Source organism: Filicampus tigris, chromosome 19 (genome assembly GCF_054856515.1).
Source record: "Filicampus tigris isolate MCC_2025a chromosome 19, RoL_Ftig_1.0, whole genome shotgun sequence".
NCBI classification, from domain to species: Eukaryota; Metazoa; Chordata; class Actinopteri; order Syngnathiformes; family Syngnathidae; genus Filicampus; species Filicampus tigris.
This window is the reverse complement of record NC_141235.1, coordinates 4,708,235-4,734,650: the sequence shown is the minus strand read 5'-3', so window position 1 is coordinate 4,734,650 and position 26,416 is coordinate 4,708,235. Positions and strand designations below refer to the sequence as shown.

Sequence of the window (26,416 nt, the reverse complement as noted above, 5' to 3'; positions counted from 1 at the left end):
CTGTTGTTGTGCCTTTTGCTCTGTAGTCTCTCTCGTGGCTGAGCAACCTTAATCTTAATCATTCAGATTTTCAGAAATTGATTCCTTAAATGAAAAATAAACATTCTATCCCAATTTCCATCCCTTTATTACACCAAAACAGGACATTATTTCAAATTGTCATTGCAGAAAATGCGCAAACATACTATGATTCAGCTATTGGTTTGGTCTGTCACATGTCAGAAAATCGGGCCAAATGTTGATTCATGCATGTCTGTTTGGTTTGACGTGAGGAAAGGGGCAGAGAATGCTACACGGCAAAAAAGATAGTCTCTAGTTGGCTGCAGGCTGCAGGTGGTCGCTTTTTGTGATCGCCGATATATACAGTATTTGTGCATATACATTTGTGTATATATATATATATATATATATATATATATATATATTTTTTTTTATATATGTGTATGTTCGTGTATCTCTGGCATTTCTAATATTTTGATTTACAGTAAATACCTGTCAACATATTAGATACGGTGTTCACTATATTGCAAATGATCATCTGTGCAAAGCCAGGTTTTTTTTTTTTTGGCAAGTTGGTTATTTGTATTTTTCCATTGTTATGATGAAGGCATGTTATTTTTTTCAAGTGACATACCTTACACGGAAAATCGTGAGCAAGTCCCTATAAATGAGGCAAGCCAGTCAAACGCACATGCGCGCACCCACAAATCATTACTGGACAGATTTTCAGGCCAGACACCACATGGACATAAATAATAGCTGCATTTACACCCTCGTTAATCTTTATCAGATGTTGTCTTTTCTATAACGTAATATATATGTTCTGGGGGTGATTAAGTGGTTCGTTTATCCGCCTCATAATTCTGAGTTGTGGGTTTGAATTCCAGGTTCGACCTTCCTGTGGGGAGTTTGCATGCTCTCCTTGTGCTTTTTGAGGCGGCTCGGGCATCTGTTTAAGATGCCTCCTGGATGCCTGCAGGTGTTAAGGTTAAGTCGCACCTGGAGGACGCCGCCGGGGAAAATCTAGGTGAGACACTCTCTTGAACGTCTCAGGATGGCCCCGGAAGAACCGGACGAAGCGGTTGGGGAGAGGCAAGGCGGCTTGTATTGCTGCTCCACGATAAGGAGAAAAATGGGTTGATGGAAGAAAATGCATTCAAGTCAAAATTGTCCTTCGGCGTGAATGTGAGTCAGCATGCTTCTTTGTAAAGTCAACTGAGCAAACCTATGACCCTAGTCAGGATTATCGGTATAAAAGAGGGAAGCTCATGGTCAAGTCACACTACAGACATGGACTGGACCAGCATGTACGCTCGCCCAGGGTCAACCAGGGTTCACATGTCCGCAGCTGTCCGCCAATATATTTCTTTTGTGTTTACAGCAAAGCGCACCATTTGATCCCAAAGCAGCCGAGGCTCGGCCCGGACCCGGTCTACGAGCCGGACAGCTGCTGGAAGTCTTTCCGTCGTCGCGGCGGCCTCTGCGAGGAGCTCTCGACCTCTACCTAAACCCTCGCTGTTGCCCCCGAGAGACCGGCGCCGACGCCGTCCTGCTGACTGCTGAACGAGGTAAAGGCCTCACTGGGACCTCAGCGCCGCCTCTATTTGAAGCCAAGTGGTTTTTTTTGTTTTGTTTTTGCCGCACAGCATCACATTCAAGTTCAATAGTTCATCTTCATGGCTGCCTCCACTTGTTGATATTTAGAGATAACGTGAACATTGGAGGGAGCACACACTCACACGCGTTTGTCTTCGGCACAAATGGTTCTCCTGATGTAGGGTGGGCGAGGACCACACATGTCGGGCGGTGCGGCACGCAGGTTTGGGGGAAACTCGGGGAGATCACATGACCTCTTGATGAGAATGAATTGATGGAGGAATGCAAATAAACCGCGTCTGCCCGCGAAAGCGCATGCAACAGGGCGACAAAGCTGAACACGAAGGCAGCTGGTGGGGAATTTAGCGGGGAAATGTGTGTGAGGTTGCACGTTTACTGTTTGCAATACAAAAAGGAACAGAAATCCTTTCCAAATCAAAATATAACATTCTGTATGTGACGTTTATAAATCCTCCAGGTTTCTCAAGGAAAAACAAGCAATTTCTTTTGAGAGCACATCATTGCACCCTTTCTTTTGCTTTTTTAAAGCAATAATGTGACGCTACAATATAGGACATTAATTATTTTGACTTTTTTTTTTTTTTTTTTTTTTTACCATATTAACAGGCTACTATTCAGAATGGTCACTTATAAATGTCCTTTTTTTTCATCTTTTTTTAACTGCGGTATAGTGTTGTGTTAAAAGGTTCGTATCACCTTGAAATGTTATTTAAAAAATTCTGGAGATAAAATGAAATTAGAAATTCTAGACATTACAATATATGATGAAATACATAAATAGCCCAAATCTTTGAACAACTGTATTTTTCTTTTTTTCTATAACCCAAACCTTTGAACTCTAGTGTGTGGTATATGATGACATACATAGCAAATTATGTATGAATGATTATGTACTGAAATATATGTTGTAAAATAATACTTTTTCTTGAAATATTCACCTAATTGAATGACTCCTTTGCTGTGTACTGTATAACCTGTTCAGAATCTATAGCGAAATATAAAGTAATACAATTAAGCAATCACTTTTTAAAGTACTTTTATGAATTCCAATGCGAACAAAAACCACCTGGTTGACATTTTTGGTTAAAAACACAAATACTTGAGCTGGTAGCCGGTCCACCTTAATGATTCTTTTTAAATGATCACTATTTGGTCACCCAACCCCTCTCCCCGCCATCGTTAATTTTACTGATCGTTTGCTGATCGTCCCGTGTGCAAGAGTTAAACCCCCTCGGCCCAAACACCCCCACATGCGCACACACGCTGCGACGCCGAAAGCTGTGAAGGGAGACGCAATAAAAACCGAGCGACTCCAGCATGTCTGCAATTGCGTCGCATCCTACTGCAGCGCCCGCCAACGCTGCCAAAAACCCATCTGCACAACTTGTTTTGTGGCCGACCCTTTCCTGACGTCAACAACATTGTTCAGCGCTGTCAACAACCAGTTCAATCGGCAGGTTGATGACACCATGCAGGAAACAAATATAAGAAATTAAAACGGTTAACAAATTTGGCTTCGGTGATGTCTGAAAGAGCGCGCACTCACCGGACAATTCATTAGGTACGCCTGCACAAAAAAAGTGATACGATACGAGCCATAGCGTACATTATGATTACTTCAGATGCGTTTTTTTGAAAAATATTTTCCCAACTGAAATTAATTAATAAAATTATGACTACCAATTAAAAAAAAAATAAAAATCTGTTGTTTTGGTTCTCGTTCATTCCGGAGTTGAAGGCACCAGCGTTGATAAAGGGGCTGGACACACACAACGTGCAATTAACACTTTTATTTAAAGGACAGGAAGGCAATGAGTGAGCTACTTACATGAATATAAAAATGACTTCTGCATGGAGAACCACAATCGAGTCGTTCAAACAAATATGATCATAAAAGTGGTTCTATATAAACACGTATTTACAGCCTTCGACGCTTTGTACAAAAACCTTATAAATATGACCTGAGTTTAAGTAATGTGACGCTCGGCATGAATTATTATCATTTGAACGTATTAACTGCACAGTTTTTCCATTATTGCGTGGCGACTGTTTAACAAACATAACGTTGCATATCTTTTAACAAAAAGAGAATATAACAGAGGAGATAAATTATTTTAAAAAAAAAAAAACGCACAAAAACACGTCAGATGTCCTTTAAATACGTCGTTACAAGTGATCACAAATCCCTTTGTGAATGGAACAAAAAAAAGTTCTGGTCTGGATGACATTCTCTTCAGACTTGTTCCCGGTCCAAACGCGTTCAATGTCTTTTGGGGTAGACCTCGTTAAAAAAAAAAAAAAAAAAAAAAAAAAGGGTTTGGAGTCACTGTTAATAAACAGCTCCCACGCTCTGCGGTGGGACGGGGTGGTGCACGGTACCCGGATGCTGTAGGTGGGATCCCTGCTGGTACCAGTGGTTGCTATAATCGTCCATGTAAGGCGGCGACGAGCTGTGCGCCGGCTGCGGCACCTGAGCTCGACTGAGTGGGGTGCTTTGGGGGGTGCTGTTGTCCCACGCGGCGGGGGAGGGCGGGGAGTTGCACGCCATGGAGTCGCTGGCGTTCGGGCTGTGGTCGAGGGGCACCTCGCCGTTCTTGTACAGCTTCTTGAACTTGGATCTCCGGTTCTGGAACCAGATCTTGACCTGCACGGGGGAAGAGATTTTGTAGTCTTTGAAAGGAGAACAAGTTTGCCCCGTGCGCAATTACGCACCTTTAAACGCCACAGCGTACAAAAAAAGAAAAAGGAAAAAGGGAATTCAACATTTCAAGGCAACAAACTTCGATCATATTCAACCATTTAAGTTTTGCTGTTGCTAAAATTGGCTTTCCTGTATTTCACAACAAAGTTTGCAGATTGTTTATTGTACTGTCCCCCAACTTAAAAAATATAAAACAACTCGAAAAATCGTTTTGGTTTGCTTGATTTGTCGCGCTTATCATTCTTGCCATGATTTTAATAATTTATGTTTTAAAATTGGTCCAAATTAAATTACTTTTGTAGCCCCCAAAGATACAAACTGCGTGTTTTTTTACGGTGCATTTAACATCCAATAAAATTCTTTTTTTTTTTCCCCCCTATTTTTTTTAAATGAAGGACTCTGCAGTCCACGCTTCGTACCTGTGTTTGGGTCAGACCCAGTTGGGCCGCGAGTTCGGCTCTCTCGGGCAGAGCGAGGTACTGCGCCTTTTGGAAGCGCCGCTGCAGAGCAGCGAGCTGGTAGCTGGAATAGATGGTCCGGGGTTTGCGGATCTTTTTCGGTTTGCCATTCACCATGCGGACCTCGGGCTCTGGCTCCTCTTTGACTAAAAAGAACAAAATAATAAAAAAAAAAATTTGCTATTAAAAAAAAAAAAAAAAGCTAATACAAATGAAATACATAAAATACTAGAACATTTAAAAAGAAAGAATAATCAATTGTGCCTTGTTCCTAAAGGCAAAGTCCATTAGCCCTGTGAAGGTCCTATAAGGCGCATTTTTTAGTGGTCATTTCCTTACCTGAGCTTGGAGGTGATGCCTGCAGGTGATCTCTGTTGTAATGTCCGTACTGTCTGTAGCTGTTCGTGTAAGGGTACTCTGATTTCGTGGCGTACACTCCAGCGGCACCCATTCCGTTCAGGTTAAACTGATGGTGATGGTGGTAAGAGTTGATGGGCTGTCCGTACGCTTGGCCCTGGTAATATTCGTGATGGCCGTGGGCCGACTGCGCCGCGCTGTAGTAGCCCATGTCCGTCACGGAGGACTCGGGAAGAGTCGGGGAGTCCTTCGAGGTCGGGTGGGAGCTCATAGATCCAGGAAGGTCGGTTAGAATGCCGGCGATTTTCTTCTCGTATAGCTGCTCGGTACTCATGCTTTTTTTTTTTTGGGTGGGGGTGAGGGGGGGGGGAAAGGCTGCAAGGGGGTGGGTGGGTTGGTGGGTGGGGGCTCCTTCGCAGGGGTAAATCCACGCGTGGATGAAGGAAGATGGCTTCTTTTGGGGGGGAAAAAGTCCACTTAAAGTCTTCCAGCTGCAAGAACTTGGTTGTGGCATGACTTGGTGTCGGTGACATGAAGTTATAGAGAAATGGGCGGGATGCTGCGCTCCCATTGGCTCCAGCGCGCAACCCCCCCCCCCCCCCCGGCACTACCCCCACTCCCTCCCTGCAGGCTTTAAGCAAAGCGCACCCGCACGCGAACCTCACCGCCTTTTTTTTTTATTATTTTATTTTATTACAGTTTTTTAATGATGCATTTGCATTTACCTGTGCGCGGTGAACAAAAACAGTAACTAGGAACTATTTAGGGACTTCGTCCAACAAGATTAGCCTACAACTACTGAAATACTGCAATTTAATTTTCGCAACTTTCCAATAGTAGCCCGGAGCTTGCTTTCTTCTACTTTTTGTGTGCGCACGTTTGGTTTGTGTGTGTGTTTTAGAGACTAATCCCATCGCCAGACTGTCTCCTTAATGTTTTGATGCAATGTTTTGCCAGGAGATCACACTTTTATTCATCAAAATGAAAAGGCTCCCCGCTGCCTGCCATTGTCATTCAAAAGTGTTTAGAGGCCGGAGAGTTAACTGTAGGGTGAGAAAAAGCGAGATAGGAAAGATATAGGTTTAAAAAAAAAAAAAAAAGGTTGCTTCAGCTGATGCAGCCCCCCAGGGTGAATTCCTCCGAAGTTTTTATGCTTGTGTGTGTTTTTTTCTTCTTCTGGGGTGTAGTGGGACGAGTGAAACTGTTGGGAAAAAATGGATGTATAATGTCACTTTGAGTGAGTTCGGGTGATAACATGTTAAGCTTTAATTCTCAACGTTTATAGTATATTTAACTTGAGGGTAAAATTATGACCTACAGCGCCTCCTGCTGAATGTGAAAATGATTATTACTTAATGTAAAATACTACATGCATATTTTTAATAGCCTAATCTCATCCATTTTTTCAAGGTGACTTTTTTTTTCTCCGGTAGAGCACAACAACCTGTGTTGCTTGGTCAATCCTCTTTCCTGATACTTTGGCGTCCCCTTTTGGTAGATTTGCGCAGTGCAGTTCGTTAATGCGTTTCATTAAGGGCTGTATAGAAATGTGGGCTCGGGTATGAAGCGGTATGAGGGCTGGCTCACTGCATGAGGCAGATCTGCACCTACATGGCAAGAAATACACTTGAATAATCAGTCTATAATTATTCATCCTTTGGGTCTTTTGAAGAAAAAAACCATGCCGCGCACATGCAAAATATTTTCTTAATGTGAGGGGGGCTAAAAAAAAAGAATTGAGACGAAATGGAGTAAGGGAACATTAAAAACAAAAGTTTAATTGAATAAATGAATCTTTTTGTTCCTTTCCCAGTTATTTTTTGTTCTGTACTAATGAAGATGACACAGCCTATGACCGCTAAATGTCATATTTCAGTAACATTTAGTCAGTAATTACCATACAATACACTGATTATATATAAAAATGAACAAATACAGTAGTAGTGACAGACTATTGCGTCACAGAAATCATTCATTACATTTCAGTGCACGTTCACACTCATATCCAGTAGATGGTGCAGATGGACCAAATATGGAGTTGCACTAATACGCCAAGCAAAACAATGCGTGAATCCTTTAGTTCTGCCGGAGTCTAGTTTACAATTTCAACAAGCACATTTTTTTTCAAAGTGGCTCTTTCATTGCGAGTGAGTGAAATACACTCTCGCTGAGCACTTCATTGATGAGATCTACTAAAAAGAGCTGTATCAAAAATGGGCAGGCGTGCAAGTGGAATACAAATAACAATGTTTCCCTTTTGTTTGTATTTTGTAGCCACCCCACCACCGCTGTCAGGATCCATCCATGAGAAGATTCCAGCTTGTTGCAGAGGCACTAAAGTAAGACGTCTACTTTCACATGTCTAACAATACATGCATGCGGGGTAAAAAGTCCTGTGAACAGCCTATTGAATTCCTATATTGATTATCAGTTAACTGACCAATCAAAACTCAGTGTCCCGGTAACGTGAGTAGACTTCAGGGAACATTGTTAGGTGCTTTATTCACACAGTAGGTTGAAGTAGCACAGCTGGCCCGGTTCCAACTTTGGACAAAGGCTCAGCTTGCTTAGAGTTTCTTACTAAAACTTATTGGAGGAAGTTATTTAAAAATCGTTTTGGTACCACATACGCGGTCACCGGTGTTCCCTATAAAAAAGCACGGCAAAACACTCAAGAAAAATGTCATAAAAATCCGGGGGAAAAAAAATGACAACCGTGTCTCAATTTCCTCATGCATTTACTTACCATTAAAAAATATTAATTGCGCCGTCTGCCATCAACTGGGGGCATCATCTCAATAGACATTGCTGACATAGACTGTAAAAAATTGTGATAATATAATAATCATCATTTCTATGGCACCACTAATGATCTTTGGCGCACAAGTTGGGAATCACCGTGCGTGTGATTTTCGCATATTCCTTCTACATTCTCATTGTGATTAAAGGAGCACATTTAAAAGCGAACCTGGGATAGCGCTCGATCCCCAAACAACACAGTGCAACCATTTTCACAGGACCTTGAACGATAAAGACTATAGTTATCAAAAATTCCACTGGGGAACAAAATCTCTCTCTCCCACTCTTACTCTCTCTCTCTCCCTCTTCTCCCCCCTCCCATTCCTTTGTTGTCATTTTATTTCAAAATACCAGCTTCTGCATTCCACTTTCAAGTGAGTCTCCTCCAGGCCGTCCAAGACTGTATTGTACAGCCTGCGGGTGCGAATATTGTAGCAGGTTTTATTGCGCCGCATGTAGGGATTACAGAAGAGAGTTATTATGGGGAAGTACTGTACGTATATACCGGTAAACGCATAAATGCCTTGCACCTGTCTTTAATTGTAAGTACATTATGGTATAGTAAGGAGTTGAGTAAATAAACCCATCCGGGCACCGTAGGAAACTTGTATATGGCAGAAGTGACTTGACTCGAGCCAGCTTTAATGCACACACTACGTATGATCCCACAGCGGAGGATGTTTACGTGTTGTAATTGCGAGGAATTGCTTCCCATCGGCCCCCGCTGCAAACGGCAACGCGATTTCATCGGCCTTTTGGAAACTTCAAGCAAGTCTCCATAATGAAGCGCCACGGGCTAGTTTAGGCTGATCTGATTGAATGGGAGTCAGGCTCCCCGGCGAGTGGGAGAGCTGCAAGTCTTATTTACTGCCGACTCTCTCGTTATCTCGTCCCCCTCCCGCAACTCTCTTACCGCCCCCTTGTCGTTGGGTCTGACCTGAGATAAAAAAAAAAGAGGAGATGGCAGTGAGCCAAGATGGAGTTTCTAATTGTCCAAGCAGTACGATTTTTATTTTTATTGTATTTTTTTTTTCCGGCCCAACGGTATTTCCAAGTTTCCCCGGATTTGAAATGTGTCTGTTTTTCAAAATTCCCAAATGAATGGAGACATTCTGGCTAGTGTTTTTGTAATATTAAAAAAAAAAAATGGTCTCATTTTCCCATGCTTTCCATGAGAATATGAATGGACACATTTTACCAATCCACATTCATTTCAAATATTCCCTGAACTCCAAATTGCGTTCTCTACTTTCGTACGAAATCGCATGAGAACGCGTTGATCCGGGCGGAAGAATGCTTCTATTCTGCACTTCCTCTTTGCCAGGATGAGTGGACGATTAGGAGCGGCCTGCACAAACAGCTGTTCACCGGGCTGATCAAAAGACCGAGAGAGACGTCTTTGATTACGCCGTCTTTGTCCACCCGCCAATCCACTTGCGTATTCAGTGAGGAGGCCGCTTCCTAAGAACACGGCTGCAGCTAAGTGCGGGAATGCCTCTTCAAATTCTCTTTATTGGAACAAATTTGCCTCTGCAAATTCCAAACCATCTCTCTCCAGCGCTAATTTAATCTTCTTCGTAGTTCCCAAGTACATCTCGACCCCTCACCCGCTTGTTACCATCCCGTTTGGGGATTATCACAGGGAAAAAAAGAAAAGCGTAACTGTGGTGACATTTGGACTCGTGTTGATGTTGTCTCTCCCGTGGTTCAAGCAGGAAACTCCACCCTGAATCCGAGCATGTTTTGACTCGGGGACCAGGCGAAACCGCTCCCGTGAGATTTGGGAACATCTCGACAACACTGTCCGCACTGTCAAGTCAAAATATTCCATCGTAAAGTCAAGTGTTAAATGGTTGGACAAACAACATCATTCTAAAAAAAAAAAAAAAAAGGATGAATTATGCAATGGATGAAAGTAAAAGCAATTTAGGGCTGCATCGATCCTGTATGCTTGCACTCGTATTGTAAAAACACTCCGATACTATCGGACCCGATACCACTCACAGGCCTGTCATACAGGGTAAGTGAAAAGTGACTATTGCTTCTAGATTTTTGAGTACTTGAGTCACACATTCACCCTGTCATTTGGTGGGCTTGTTAACACAGCATCAAGACTCGCAATCTATCTACACATGTCTGGACCTGACCCATTTGGGGAGTTCCCGTTCTTTTCTCCCGGCTTGGTTTGTCATCTCCATTTTATAAACATACAATTTTGAAATGAAGCGGCAAATGTTGTCTGTTCGGTGCATTTGTGTGCAGAAACGCTGCTGAATGTGCGTTATGCGTTCAAATGTTAGGACCTGTGAGCACATTTTTTTTTTTTTTTTTTTTTTTTTTTATCAGCTCCACAGCATCTCTTCTCCTCAGGCAGGTGATGATGACTTCAAGTGCTTGTCCAGGATAAAAACAACCATCAAGGACTAATGACTTTTGGGCCTTGAATAGTCACTTTTCACAGGGGGTGTCGAGGAAAAAAAAAAGTCAATGTCTGATCCAAGAATAACAAATGAAAGCAAAGAGTTGACACAACAAACTTTCACTGCGTTATACAGTCAAACTTTTAAAAAATGTGATTTTTTTAGAAAAAGAATCTTATTTTTTTAGAGGAAAAAAAATCATGTTTTTCCAAAGAAAAAAGTTGTAATCTTGACAAGAAAAAAAGCTGTATTTTGTCAAGTTAGTCACCTTAAACAATTCGAGAATACTTTAGGAAAATGCCTTAAAAAAAAATTTATTGTAATTTTTTAAACTCAAAACATTACGTAATGAAGCATTCGTTGACGACATTCAATGCACTTGAGCTCCTAAAGCAATTTAAGTCAGAGTAACTATTTTTATAATTTATTTAGAGCTTTTAATTGGCCCGAAGTTAAAGTCGGAAGAAGAAACTGCTTTTGTATGTTTGTTTTATTGCTGCTTTTATAAAATGACACGATATTAAAACTTACTGTAAAAAAAAAACAAACAAAAAAAAAACAATTCGAACCCCTGAATCTCCGGCTCGCCAACCAACGACCCCCTATTGAGAACCACCAATTAAGATGACCAGAAATAATTGACCATAAATGATGTTAGGTAATAGGTTTAAGAGCAATACCTCAGGTGAGATTCAGAGTCCACTCCCACCCACAGTGCCGCGGTGCCCCCTCCTCCGAAAGGCCCCTCAATGTTTGCCTTGCGGCTGAGCCCCTGCCAGTGTTCCTCACTAATGAATGGACGCTTAATGATCTGAGCAGGCCATTCAATTGAGTGGAAAATCCGTCCGTCTCTAGCATCTCTCTCTCTCTCTCTCTCGCTCTCTCTCTCTCGCTCTCTCTCTCTCGCTCTCTCTCTCTCGCTCTCTCTCTCTCTCTCTCTCTCTCTCTCTCTCTCTCTCTCTCTCTCTCTCTCTCTCTCGCTCGCTCGCTCGCTCGCTCGCTCGCTCGCTCGCTCTCTCGCTCTCTCGCTCTCTCGCTCTCTCGCTCCCGCTTATCATAGGAAGGTAACAAAAGGCCAAGTTCGTCTTTCACACAGTGCCTAAGCGGAAGCACACCATGTTAACAAATGAGGTGACTGTGTGTGTGTGTAATATGTATATATATATATATATATATATATATATATATCAATCACTGAATTGAATTCTACCAGTGAAATCGAAAGCATCTCCCGGTAGCCTGCTGCAATACGTGTGTGTCCAGTGTAAGCCCCGTCTTTTTACAACGGTCACATTTGTTTGCACGACGTGCGCATCCACTCGTGAACCAAACGGCTGCTCCAAAGACGACGAAAGAAAATGAAGGTCTGAAGGATGAGTGTTGAGGGATGTGACCCTCGCGACACGTAAAGGGGGGTCTTCACAGGGCGGCATTGTAAATCGTGTTAACTCGCTTCACCGCGGGAGGGTGCACGAGCAATGTGGGGGTAAGGTGATGTTGTGTTTACTGATGAAGTGCTCATTTTTTTTCCAAGTCTGTCCGCAAGGTTGCATTAGGCTTGGCACAGGGGGCGATTTTTTTTTTTTTTTTTTTTTTTTTTTTTAAACCGAGTTACCGTTGATGAATGTCGATGGGAATGTGATAATCATTCGACAGGATTTCTGATCTCATGTCCATTTGGACTCGAACAAAATGTGCATCAAATTGTCACCAACCACTTAAGGGACACTGAGAAACTAATGGCAATCTGTTATGAGGCAGGCAGCTTTATTTATAGTACGTCTCATACACAAGGTAAGGCGATGTGCTTCACATCATTAAAAGAACAAGATTTCAAAAGGTTTACAAACAAAAGAACTAAAGACAATTAAAAACAAACCACTAAAGAACAACTAATATTACGAAAAAAAATGTGCAGCGCAAGGAAAAAAAAAAAGGAAAATGTATTAAAAAAAAAAAAAAAAAAAAAAAAACCCATGAGAACACATAAAATGTGCATCCTAAGTAAAAAAATAATGAGTAACATTGGTGTTGCCCACTAAGCAATGGAATGAATTTGAACCAAAAAAAAAAGAAATGGAGCAACAAATGTCGACCGAATGTATAGCAGTACTCACAGGCATATATTCTTTATTCTCTGTAAAGAATGGCTTCCCAACCCTCAAGCAGCTTTATTCAGCTTTACTCTAACCTAGTTGACCGTTCGTTATAAAAGATGTTCATTAACAACAATGCACTTTTTTGAACAGTACACTATCTCTTATCATATATGGTGCGTGTGTTACAATTATATTGAAAGCTGGATTTCTTTCCTGTGAAAAGGACGCGGGTATGCCTAATGAAGTGGCCAGGTTGATCTTGCGAAGTTAAGAGAGAACCGTAAAGCTGCACCTTTGGCAAACACTGCTGACGCAAGTCATTGTGTGGGCTTCATGCTGGGCTTGTTAAGCTTCACGTTCTGAGGCAACGTGTCCCGCGGAAACGAGTGTACGACGTTGACCCGCAGCCAATTTCAATGAAGTGAAGAGTTGCGAAAGGATTTATTCTTTCTTTTAAACCCGTGACTCCTCTGCGCAACGCAACCTGACAGTGATTCATTGAGAGCAAGAGGCGGGCGGAATTCGGTCTTGAACAACTCCCTTTTTTTTTTTTTTTTTTTAATGATTAAACACCACCTCCAATGCACCGTCAGCACATCAGGTGTTCACTTATTATTTTTGCTTGCGATAAATCATTAACTCAAGACTGTTAATGCAGTGAAAGTCAAGGAAGTGGAGGCGGATAGAGGAATTTATTCAGTTTGAGCTCATTCAAAATGAACCGGTAGAAAGTTACCTAGTAACTAACAATCCATGCCGAAATATGGTGGTCCGCAATTTGTTTCAGGAATGTATTTTTGTTCTACAAGTGTTGAAAACTGTCTTTGATCATCGAACTGCCTCGTTCTTGCCCGCTGTCTTAGGGAGTTCCACAGGGTTCCATTTTAGAGCCACTACTCTTTTGCTCCATTGTTCTTTTGTACTTCATTTCCAGACTCTGGGTTTCATCTTGAGAAATCATTGGATTTCCTTTGCACATTTATGTGTCTGGCTTCCTGGTTTCCAATCTTTTCCCTTTTATAGTTTTTAAAATGATGTCATGTTTTATTGTCTTACTTTTTACATCGTTTTGTTTATGCATTGATGGGGCACTTGGTAACATGAAAAACACTTTTTTTGCCGTGAGCCAGATTGCTTTATGGTCCAACTTGTTCATTGTAATAATAACCCGAGATGTTTTGTTTCCACAACATGCTGAGTGCGTCCCACTGACTCCCCGTCAGGCCCAAAGCTAAACCCAAAAGACAGGTGCCACTGGACAGTGGGAGAGTTCAGAGCCGCGCCTTCCTCCTCGGGCCATACATTCCTGGGCTTTGCACAAACCCGAGACCTGAAGAGCAAGTGGGCGAACCTTGCGAGGGTCCCAAAATTCCAATGCTGCCGCTTCTTTCCTACTCCACACACAAAAACCAACGCACAAAAAATGCCCATGTGGATGCTGACATGCAACCCCACCCACACTTACACACACTTACTGTATGTATCTCATGTGCCGAGCCCAAGTAAACATTTCACACATTTAAGAATAGTCAGTGGGCGGAGACCCTCAAAAATCGTAAATACCATTTGGAGAAGTTAGTATAATTGAGTTGCTTTGACGGAAAGCTTGTAAGAACCTTCCTATCGCAAAATAGCTGTTGGATATCGCCCAACCTTTTAAGTTATAGAAAGTTTTGATTTTTAAGTTAATCGACTCAAAATAAAAAATGAGGCGATCAATTTCATTCAATGGAATTGTGGTAAGCTCATTTCTATTCAACACAATCGAAATATTCATATTCATATTTAGCCTGATGACAGCTGGGAGAGGCTTCGGCGAACCTTTGACCCCTGTGAGGAGACGTGGTTTGGATAGTGGATGGGTAGATCATTTCCATGGCATTTAGGGGTACACAGTATTTTTGGTTAATTGGCGTTTATGGGCGGTCCTGGGAATAATTTCTCCACTTAAGGGGTCCCAAAAAGTTGGAGAACCTTGCAAAATGCATTTCTCCCAGCCTTTAATCTCATTCCCTGCAATCCAAGAAGGAACTGGCAAATTATTAGATTTAGCTCATTAATCTTTGATGATTTTCTCCTACAATTGGATTTCATCCATGCCAGCCTGATCGAGTTACAACGGCAGAAAACCGACTACAGTAGGGCCGAAATTCTGTTTGCGTTGCAGTCTAGACCCGCATTTGATTCCCATTACAGTGTAACGAGTGTCAGGCTCGCTTCGGAGGATCAAGTTGGATTCCCGCGAAAAAGGTCATGCGAGACTCCTGGTTGAAGTTTAAACAGGCCACGCTGTCTTCCTGCTGTCCAGAACATACTGGCTTCATAGCAACCCCCGGCGCCATGGCAACGGCTGCCCATGTCATCGCAGAGGAGCGACGGCTCGGTGAGTGAGGGCGCGCTTGCGTTTCGCATTCATCCAATGTCCTCCTCGCTTTATTATTCCCCCTCCTCCGGTTATTGTGGATTAGAATTCATGAGGTACTCAACATTAAGCAGGTTTGTTTTTCTCTATTCTTACACAAAGACGATTCCGGGTGGAGCGTAAAAGGACCATAACGAAGCATATCAGGCCTTCAACAACGTCTTAAGCATTGTTAAAATTGTCCCTTCCTGGATGGCAACTTTTACATTTGCGGTATCGTTTTAAGGGAGTTCCAGCTGTCGCCCATCCGAAGTGAAACTGTTCGGAATGTCAGATGAGGGTCTGACGAGCCCAGGTTCAGAATCGGATAGCCTTCAGGCAAACGTGCAACTCAATCGTTGCTCACAAAAAGGAGGAAGGCCAGCTCTAAAGTTCCTCCCTGTCGAAATGACAACGGCTTGGCTCTGTTCAGTGTCAGTGCTGTCGATGCGTGCCTCGATTAGGGCAGCAGGCAACAGGATGTTGACACTGTCCACACTGGCATGTTGTGCACTCATCTTCGGGCTGATAATCACGCTCATCCAGCTGGACGGTAATAGGCGAATGTAGACATGATCACGGTTGAAGGTCAGAGGTTGGCAAGCCTTTGTGCTTGAGGGCTACATTTGTTTTTTTAACACCGACAGATCAAGGCATAGAAGAGGTAAAAATCAAGAAGGAGGTAACGGGTATGCAAAATTGATAAGCCACAATTGAATGAATTAAAACCATACAAATTTCAGAGAATATTTTCTGATTTGAAAAGTGTGTTTGGAAAATAACTTCTTTTTCTAGACCCCACTCAATGTCAAGCAAGTCAAGTCATTACTTGGGTTAAGCAAGTCATAGACATACTGTATGTTATATTTGCACATTAGTCATTTTGCACTCGGTATCTGTACTTCGCTAACACGTTCACAATCCCATAGTTGTTTTTTTGTTTTTTTTACTGCCCCAAATCACTCTCCCTATTGTCCGTTACTTTATTGTCGTTTCAATTACAAGCATAACCGACATAGAGCCGAGTTAATGTTTGGCCAGCTATTAACGTTTTTCACAACCGTCTGCAGACAGAGCTGGGCATGCCGCCTTTGACGGACGGCCATTTTGTAGGCGAGACACGATAGACGGGAACATTTAAAAAGAGAGTCGGAAGCCCATTTTTTCTTCCTTCTATGTAATCGTCTATTTCCGCGCCTGGAAATAGGGCAAACGATGGTGGACTCAAGGAAAGCCAAAGAAACTCTGGCTGCCTCCATGAACTCTCAAAGTCTCTGTAGAGGGATTAAGACGATTCCAGGCCACGAGTGCGGCCGATAGGTGGGCGTCACAAGAAAGCTCATGTGAAGGTGGGCCACTTATTAGTGGGATTAGGGGAGTGTTTTCAGGACTCCCAATTTCCATATGAACCCAAGTAGATTTCCTTGAATTGACCTCACCTAAATGCAACACAAACGTTTAAGACTGGATGCTTTGTTGACTTAATCTAATTCAATTCTAATTTAATACAACAAGAGACTTTATTGTTCTCATATGTAGGAAATACTATTACCAACTTGAATTTATTGCTATAATGGTATTATACGTTGACTTGCATCAATTCGCACGGACACCCGAGTTTTGACTTGGGGGAGACCCCTGCAGAGGGAGGGAGGGAGAGCGAGAGAGAGAGCGTGAGTTAGAGCGAGTGAGAGAGAGAGAGAGAGAGCGAGAGCGCTCACCTTCTCAATGAGTGTGCGAGCGCGCGCGGCGACTGTAGTTCTTGCGTGGGGAGGTCCCTGCTGTGTGTCTACCTGTTGGATCCACGCCGATGGTGGATCTGCTGCTCCTTCGCAGAAACAGACAAAATGTGCTCAGGGCTACTTTTTGGCACACTGCTGCTTCTCTCCCACGCAGCGCCGGCGTGCCGCGGATTTAACGTGGACGAGCGCTTCCCTGTGATCAAAGAGGGCAAAACCAAAGGCAGCTTCTTTGGATTGTCCGTGGCCATGCATGAACAGACGGAGGGCTCCAGGAAATACCTGTAAGTTACTTTTCCTTACCCCCCCCCCCCCCCCCCCTTCTTTCTGGTTTGATGGCTAGTGGCTTGGAAACAACTGACACCTGCTTTGACCTAGTGGGCGGAACCAGATCCTACCGCCTTACAGCGGACTCATTCTCATTCAGAGGCTGACTGAGCACGTAGAAAAGCAGCTAGCCCCCCTCCAGTACTGCTATACTGCAAAACCTGTTCTCTAGTTATAAACGTTTTCTGCTTTAGTTCCACCTGCAAAGCACCTTAAAGACGTTGAAACAATGTTGTTTCAGTTGTGAAGGTTTAGAAAGTATAACTTGTGATTTTTATCAGGTATACAATATATTGATTTTTTTTTTTTTTAATGTAGTTTTCCAAGCCTAGAATGTGGTCACACCATTGATTTATTTTCATTAAAAAAAGACACTGAAAGTTATTGAAATGCATTTCAGTTTAACAAATTCCTCCAGAATGCTTCACTAATCACGACTGCTGAGGTTTAATCAGGTTAAATGACTTCATTTGGGAGAGAATGCATTGTTTTTCTAGCTGCAGGTAAAACAGCTGGGCCGGGTGAAATTGCATCGCCGGAGGCGTAGCGGAGTGTCGACATGTTTTAGTGTGCGTTTAGCTCTTCTTGGTGCGTATTCAGCCATTCTGGGCTCCACAGACTTGTGGCGCGTCACCTGTCCTACTTTTTACACACCCGAGCTTGCGCTCCGGCGTTTCGCTAAAACACGAATGGCTTTGTGTTTTGTAATCCAGTTATTTTCATTAATTTATGCTTGAACACTAGCAGTAGGACACATGCAGACAGAGCATACAACAATAATCACAGGCATATATTATTTATCCTCTGCAATGAGAAACGTACTTTCTAAAGCGTGAGAGACATGCGCCCTATTCTTCCTTGAGTCTCTTTGACCAAATGAGTGATGTCATTGTTTATTTGATGTGAGGACCGACACACACACGCACACACCTCAACTCCAGCCAATTACAGTGCACGCCCCCCAAAGCCTCGACATCCACGATCACACAGTGAGCACACACCCGGCTGTTATCTGCGTGCCGCCCCCGCTTTGAGTAGTCGAGTGTGACAAAAAGTGGAAAACCGGGACACACTTCCTGTCCAGCCGCACGTCGGAGTGGGAGTTTAATAGTATCAGTATCAGTGTAATATCTGCGAAGAGGGACAAAGATGTGCTTTCGTGTGAAAAGAATGGAGAGCAGTGTCCAGATGACATGTGATCGATGTGCCATCTTGGACAAGTCCCTGCTGAGATGCAGTCATCCTCAGTGGACTGACACTCAAGAAGTGGACCACATGCTAGTAGCACGCAGGAGGGTCCCACTAGTCATCCTACTAAATGTGTGTTGACAAAAGCAATGACGATGACCCTGCATAACACAGTTAACAGTATTGGTTTCATTTTGAAAAGAGTGAAGAGATTGGTTGGGGACCATTGAAAAATTAATAAAAAGTCATGTGAACTAACAACTAACACAATTAAAGAGACTGACTGCAAAGTGGCTAACGTGCGAATATATTTTGTGACGGAGCAAGATTGTATGGCTTGATTTAACACGAGTCAAGACTTGGCTCGACTTCCTTGAAATTTTAAAGGGGATCAACTTGACCTGCTTGATTTTTGCCACAGTAACCTGTGTCTTGCTTGAAACTTGAGACTGACTTTCGACTTGCATATGGGACTTAGTCAACACCTCTAAATAACTATATTTATGTTCTGTGAAAATGAAAATATTTGAGAAATTCCAATGACATTTTTAATTATATGGACCCATAGTAATGCTAATTTTTAAATCCCTCAAAAACAATGTGCTATAAAGCTAAAGCCGACTGAAATTTGTTACTATGCTAACAGTTAATATGCTAACATGTAGCAAACCGAGGACGGAAAACACAAAGGCAGATCAATAAGGTGTTACCGTTCTGTCCTGTGATTAGGTATTATAGTATATAGTATTTATAGCTCAAATGCTAACAGGTTAACATACAGTATATTAGTATGCTAACATTTATATAGCAAATAAGAGCTAAGGCATCATTGGTAAGGACTTTCTGCTTTTCAGGTGGTTGTGTCCAATAAGAATTGCTACAACGTTAACGTGCTAGCATTAGAATGTACGGACTGGCTTGTTTACTTTGCGTGTGACTGTTTAATAATGTTTCTGCTCATTTTATCTGGTGAAGGGGTTCACAAATGTCTTCTGGCTACACCTGAGTGATTAGCCCCACGCTTTTTTCAATACTATCGAGTGCGCTTTTGAAAAATACAAGCATATGAACCAGCTACAACAAGTCCTGGCACTTAAAGTGGGCATTCTTTCATGCAGGAATGAGTCAGACTAAGGATGGGATGGAAGTCAAGAGACAATTGCCACTCCCACTTGTGCAGTAAAGTAAACGCAATAAACTTGTGAACCCTTGACGCCATTAACCAATTAGTCTGAATCTAGTAGTGTATCTTGGCTCTGTCGGACCCGTTTAAGGGAAAATTTGGGACTAGCTTGAAGTCAAAGTTGAGCATAATATGAAAGCTACCTGAGGCGAGATTGTGCAGGTCCCTACCAGTCGCCTATTCAAGTCTCCTTGGTGGGCTTTTTTGTTCTCTTTTGTAGCCAGGAGGAGGGACTGGGCAGTCAGCTGGCCACCTATTGGCTCTTCCAGTCCCCTGACCCCACGGTATGTGCGGAATGTATTAGCTTTCTGTGCGCAGCCACAACCTGCCAGGTTTCAGGTTGAGACAAGACAGGAGTCAGGGTGATGATCTGTTGGGAAACACACATGAACCCACCCAAATCTGGAGTTCACTTTATTCAATTTGTAGGCAAGATTCAAATTGGCCCAAAAATCCTCAAATGAAATTACTCCGACTGGTGAATATGATTCCAAATTGAACTTTTTTTTTTTTCTGCTTTTTTCCACCTCCGTCTGACTGTATCAGCCCCAGGACATGAAAGTCCGCCATTTAATTAGGTAGTGACGCCCCCACTTTTTTTTTACTGTGAGAGCAGATTAGGCAGGTCAAACTATGCAGTGAGCTTTACAAACACAAACAAGCTCATGCAGACTATTTCCAACATGTGCAGTAACTCTCTGTGTGACCTCTCGCATCAAGAAGTTTCAATTCAATTCCAACTCAGAAGCGAACTTGTTAACACTATCATACTGCATCCTTTATGATTTATCAGAAGATGAGGCGCGCACGCTGACGTCAATGATGCAGATTTGCATGGCATGTGTCCAAACATTCTTTATCTCCACTCTGCTGGTGGTCCTTGTGGCAGCAGGAGGCCTACCGGAGATCGACTGTCATGCTCAGTGAAACACTGAGATAACGATTCATTCTTGTTCATTGCACCGTCATTCATGTTTTACGTGACCGTGACTTGATATGAGCTCCTATTGCCTGACATTAGCCAAATTTACTTTGGAATTTGAAAAATACTTTCAAAATCTAAATGTCATGATGTTTAAAAAAAAAAATGTTACCTTTATAGTACAAGTGCTGAAAGTCATTTTTGAACATTTTCAAGAAGAAAAAAAAAACAACAATAAATGTAACTAACAAGAAGCGGCGCCTCAACCTCAAACTAACAGAATAACTAACATTTAAATTGAAAAATAATTTTCTTTCCATTTTCCCAAAAAGGAAAAGAAAAAAAGAAACCTGACTGAAACTACATCTTTTGTTAAAAAAAAAAACTAACTATAATTAACTATCCTTAATTTATCCATTTGGTCAGGGTTCTTTATTTTTTCGGTCTTGCTGCATGCCTGTAAAGAAGAAGGAAGGTCAAACGGTTACTTAGTGACCTTTTTTTTTTTAATCTTGCACTTGACAGATACTCCATATATCCAAAAAAAAAATAAATCTAATACTAAAACTAATAAAAACTAAATGAAACAAATAATGAAAAAAAATACCAATTAAAACTAAATGAAGGAACAAGGGCGGAACAATTATTCTCAATCAAATCAACATTGCGGTGCGGTAGAATGTATTTTCAACTTGTTCCCCAAAAATTCCAATCAAATGGTTGACTTGCAAGTCTGTCCACGGTGATCGCTGCTCACCCTCAAAGCTATTTATTGTACGCCCAATCAGTGTGTTGCAGCGAATGAATGACGGCCTCTAATAACCTGTTGAAATGGATCCCAGCAGGATGTTGCGCCTCCTGCTATTCTCCACAGAGAAGATTCTCTCTGACTGGGGCTTTCATTACCACTACCTGTCGAGTCAACTGTGTCACTACTGAAACGGATCCTTTCCCTTTTGCTCCTGTGCGGAAAAGAAGCTCGTGTAAGTTGGCTGGCCTCCGGGTGGATGAGCGTCACCTGTCTCTAGAAAAACTAGATGCTTCAATAGCTTTCGGACCATTTTTCATATTTGACGCGGAAACAAGTGTTGGCTTACACTTCGGTGTGTGTCTCGTTTGTGTGCATACATGTACTTTGGAAGACCCATGTATGAATTTGGTCAACCTTACACACAAGCAACGTTGGTCATGTTTGCACGTGGACTCCCCCCAAAACTGTAAACTAACCCAGTTGGACAAGGTTTTACTAGTTGCGAATGAAAAGCTAGTTAGTTGAGTATCAAGGGGAAACTTGCCACGTTTTCATTTGTCGCCTAAATGAGTTTGTTCTCTTGTTACTGTTTCAGCGGTGGCAGGTGGTGGGCTGCAAACAGGATGTTTGGCCAGCTGAGATGTCAGCTTGACTATAGTGTTCGAGAAGCTGGCAACAACACAGCTGCGCAACTGCACGATTTGAATTTGGGGCCGTATAATGTGATTCATTTTGATTCAAATCTTTTTGTAGGGTTAAGCAACAGGAATACCTTTATTATTAATGATTAGAAAAGCACAGTATGTTCATATAGCAGTAGCAAAAATGTAGCTCATTTTTAGCTCATTACTACTATATATTGATTTCCTCTTTACCAAACCTGTTGTTTGTTAAAGAGGAAATCAACCCAAACCTATTTTTTTTCCAAGAATATGTTCTATGCAAACCCACTAGTTGAAACGTTTGTGGAATAAGAGTTAATTCACTCGTTTTTAGCCATGTACGGGGGCGGCCATTTTGTCATTTTGTGTAGTTGTGATGTCATTTTCAGTTGACAGAAATGACAAAATGGCCGCGCCCCGAGATGACTAAAAAGGGCTGGATTTTGCTGCTTAACTCTTATTCCACAAACGCACTATTAATCAGAATGCCGTGTTTTAACCAGTGGGCCTGCTGGCCTTGACTTAACTTGTGTCCCACCACTAGCTGGCGTGTTGTCACACAATCTGACTGCAGACAACTTCAGTTCCGCGCTTACAGCCTGTCATTTTTGTCCATATTTGTTTTTGTGATGACACTGACAGTTTTACAAGGGGATCCACACTTTACAAGCTCACTTTCATACCCCTACTTGATTCAGTTTATTTTGTCGGCGGATGAGTGGAAAGATTACGTACATTTTTGTGGTTGAGGGCAGCTGTCTGTGCGATAATCCCTTATTGTTTACCTGACCTTCAACTGAATTGAATTACGATAAAGATTGTATCTTACACTCTAAGCCAAGAGGCTTTTGCGCATCAGGAGGTTTTTTTTTTTTGTATGGTTTCCAACTTCCTGTTGACAAGTTTTCATATATCAGCATGATCTTTTTGTGTGTGATGGGCGATAGGGGTGTAACGTAACGTCATCATAAATGATGTGATTTCAAACCACAAAACGATCTATCAAATCGTGTTCAATTTTAGTCATTTACTCGATTTGAGTTTTTCCACTCCTAATTTCAGTTTTGACGGCTGTCCATGCGTTCATAATGCTTTTTTTTTTTTTATAAACGAGTATGACATTGAAGATTTAATCATACTCTCCATGCTTGATTTTCCGTTGCTCCGGGGCAATTTTAATAAGTTTTGCTCCGTGCACGTTGCTGCGTCATTGTTTGTCCATTACCACTTGGTGTGAGTCAGGTGTGCACGCTCAGTCAATGGCGAGGCATGCTTCCTCTGAATAGTCAGATAGCAATGTGTGTATTTAGCCTCCCCTGCTGCTTTATGGCACTGTTTCCTGACTTTACCGAGTCAAATCATCACTTTGCCATTGTAGCACACTGGACACAGAGTGGTTAGGGACTCACACGCAGAAACCATACTTACCACCCCCAGTCGTTGTCTTCATTTATAAGGACATAACTATTAATTCTATGTATATGCCCAATGAGAGTCCTTGATAAAACGCAACTCAAGCGCAATCAAGCGTGGAAGTCTTGTGTATCGGCGGGTGTGAACATTTATTGTGGTTTTCCTTGTTTGCACTTGCTTGTTGTGCGTCATTACTTTTTTGTATTTTTTTTTTTTTTTAAACGTTTGGCCTACATTACACTAATATGTTCAAAAATTAAGTAAACGTTGTTGATTCCGAATTTTGGGGTTTTATTTTGTTTGCAGTGCATGATTTCCGTTTGGCATTTTTTTCCCCATAATGCCACGGGGTATGCGCAGTTGCACGTCAATGCCCTACGATATTATGGGGGAAAAAAAATGTTGAATGCGAATCATCGAGGTTACATCCGTTTGTCATTTGAGTTTGGCCGATTGATAGGTCCAGCCGCGGTAGTAATATGGGCATAACTGTTATAAATGGTGTCATTATGTAAGTCTTCTTACTCTAGATGTGAAGAGCGCAGCCACTCTCACCTCACGTGGCTGTGCGTAAACCCAAATAAGTACGAGCAGCCGTTCACATCACCCGCTGAGTAGAAGAGGGCAGATTTCAACACGTCCCGTATACTCGGTTGGAATGCTGGCGCTCGGTGCCCACTCGCTATCCCTCCCGCGCGCTCTTGTCAGCGCCTTTATGAGGAGGTGATGAGCTGGCAAGGAGGCGGGAGGTGAACGCACGTCGTTGGACCCGACAGCAAGCAGGATATGGGTATGCCTTGTCATGGCTGAGTCAGGGCTTCTATGGAGGTTGAGAGAGGCTTGCCACAAAGGGCTTTGGAAAAGCTTATTTGTTTTCCTTTCAAAAAAAGAAAAAAAAAAAAGGAGATCATCTTAGTCTTTTATCATTATGGTTTTACAAGGTATGTGTCTGTGATTAGATAAAGTAGAGTCATTCCTTTACAACTTGATGAGTCTTCAGATGGGGCGGCCAACATTTTGATTTTGAAAACAGACAAATGGGCCAGGTCATTTTATGATTTTGCTCACCGATTTAAGTTTCTGTGTTCTTTAGTGTTACTTTGCGTGTTACGTTTTTGCCTCAAATTACTATCCGCCTCATTAAGGCTTGATACGCTACATGGCAATGTGCAGCAAAAATGTAGTCGACACAGAAGCATAGGCGGTGGCTCTGATTCTCCGCATACTGCAACTCTCAGTAATTGTCTACAAACCTTTGTGGAATCTCATTTATCGCATGCTCCAATCACCACCGGCGGCCCTTTCGAGGCCATCTTGGCTCCTGCGAGTTGTCATCACCGTGGTCGGATAATTGATCCAGGTCTGATAATCTCCTTCTAGTGGCAGAGCGACAGGATGATTGTTACGTTCTGGAGGATGGCCTTTTGTTTACAGCAAAAGGAGTCTCTTAGGTTTTGAATTGACTTTCATTCTAAAAAGTAAAAAAAAAATAAAAAAAATTTAAAAATCCTTCTTTTCCCAGAGCTTTGTCAGAGGGAGACATCATGGAGGTCGAAGTTGTGTCTGGCTGCATGTTGATGTGTTGCTGATAAGATTGCAGGTGTCTATGGGGGCAGTCTTTTTTGAGACTGTAAATAGACCGATAGAATATTAGTAGCATGCGACAGAATGCTCGAAAACCTGACATACGTGCTCTGAGCAAGCAGTCGGAGGATGGAAGGATGCTGACATCATCGAGGGTCAGCACTCTGGCCCCGTGAAAACAAATTTGAAATCTGATTAAATAAGTAGTTCCATTGCTAGTATCGTTGAGGTTTAATAGGTCAAAAACAGCTTATTCTGAAGGCCTTGGGCAGATTCGGTTGACATGGCAACAAAGAGGCTGAAATCTGATAGGACCAGAAAAGCAAATGTAACATCCTAATACATGAATTAGAACTAGAAGCAGCTAAGAGATAACAAAATGAAGAGAATAGACTGTTGGGAATACATGAATGCAATTTCACGGCGCGGATATAGTGAAAACATGTCACTGCGGTTGCTCTACTTTCTTCTTCCTCCGCGCATGAGTAAACAGGTCAGCCGCCATAAACAGGTTTGTCCTCACCTTCTGCCTACAAGCGCAGATAATAAATGTGGTGCTGACAGTCAATCGTGTGTCCCAGCGCACGGCAACGCGCCCTCATCCTTCCACTTCAAAGGTCGCTGTGTTGAAAGTTGCCCATACCGGGCGTGTCAATATGTGACCGACAAAAAGATGGAGGCCCGCCACCGGCAACAACCTCATGTGTGTTGCCAGTGGTCCAGCTGTGGCCTGCCCTCTCTAGAGACTGATTTTCTGTTTAGAAACGGTGAAACCCCGTTTACTGTGTGGGGGATGTATTGCAGTCCCGTGCTTATTATTTCTTTTTAATTTTTTTTAATATTCAATCCTCCCACATGCTTTAAAAAACATTTAAACATAATGAAAAGCATATGTGAAACATATTGTGAATATATTTGGAGTCCAAATGCAAACATGAAATATAGAGGAAATACTGTGCCGTATTGGTGAGTGATAAGTAGTATCATAGTTCCATAACGGGAAAATAAGGCATCCTCAATACAACGGTCACGTTACGCTGGCCTCCCCGAAGCATATATCAGCATTTTTTTTTTCTTTTTTCCCTTTATTTTTGAATCAATACTTATATTGTTTCATTTTCTGTCCAGTATTTTTATAATGTAAAAAGCTATAAAAGGCATTCAAAAAAACTGAAATCTACGGGAGCTTCGAATCATTTATTGACTATTATCTCTCATACCATCCATCCATTTCCTTAGTCTTATACACCAGTAAATGTCTGTCTGTGTGTGTGTGTGTGTCCAGGCTTTTAGCAGGAGCGCCCAAAGAGAAAGCCTTTCCGCTGACGAATGTCAATGAAACAGGTGCTGTCTACTCCTGCCCGATGACCACGGATGCCTCGGACTGTTCCCGAATGGACCTGGTCAGCTCGAGTGAGTGAGAAAAAGAGTTGCCAGGCAGTCCTTGCTCCTTTCTCGCCATCGTCAGCTGAGTTGCCTCTGCATTTTTGCGGTCGTGTGTCAAGGGCGCGGATTCACTTTGCTCGGGTCTTGTCTTTTACCATTTTGTCAGAATGTAATTGACAAAAGTCCCTTTCATGACGCATTTACAGCCGACCCGTCCGAGATGGTGGAGGGCATGTGGCTGGGCGTGACTGTGGCCAGCCAGAGAGCGCGGTCGGCCGGACGCATACTGGTGAGAGGGCGGCCATGTTTGTCTCCCGTTTAACGCAAAGTCACACGTTCAAGGGGCTCATTACAGTGCATATTGTGTGTTTTAGTTTCGAAAATGTTCTACTCAACAATTCCTATTTTT

General features: G+C 42.4%; 2 protein-coding genes across 4 annotated transcripts in view; one reads left to right on the top strand and one right to left on the bottom strand.

Annotated features, from left to right (window-relative positions):
• The first annotated feature begins 913 nt into the window (after positions 1-913).
• The window catches only part of itga3b (integrin, alpha 3b), a 37,141-nt gene continuing 11,638 nt past the window's right edge, over positions 914-26,416 (top strand). For 2 of the 3 annotated variants that reach the window (XM_086016721.1, XM_086016722.1), the window contains exons 1-3: positions 16,564-16,875; positions 25,907-26,034; positions 26,214-26,296. In XM_086016721.1, coding sequence (XP_085872847.1) covers positions 16,700-16,875; positions 25,907-26,034; positions 26,214-26,296 — 387 coding nt within the window. In that variant the 5' untranslated portion in view covers positions 16,564-16,699. Of the gene's footprint in view, positions 1,028-1,381; positions 1,569-7,407; positions 7,473-16,563; positions 16,876-25,906; positions 26,035-26,213; positions 26,297-26,416 lie in introns of those variants that run through there. The other variant, XM_086016723.1, reaches the window with a different exon arrangement.
• dlx3b (distal-less homeobox 3b) lies at positions 3,393-5,494 on the bottom strand. The gene is made up of 3 exons (XM_086016777.1): positions 5,116-5,494; positions 4,738-4,922; positions 3,393-4,261 (listed from the first exon to the last, which is right to left on the bottom strand). Exons 1-3 carry the CDS (start codon positions 5,465-5,467, stop codon positions 3,947-3,949), a joined length of 852 nt encoding a protein of 283 aa, XP_085872903.1. The 5' UTR covers positions 5,468-5,494; the 3' UTR covers positions 3,393-3,946.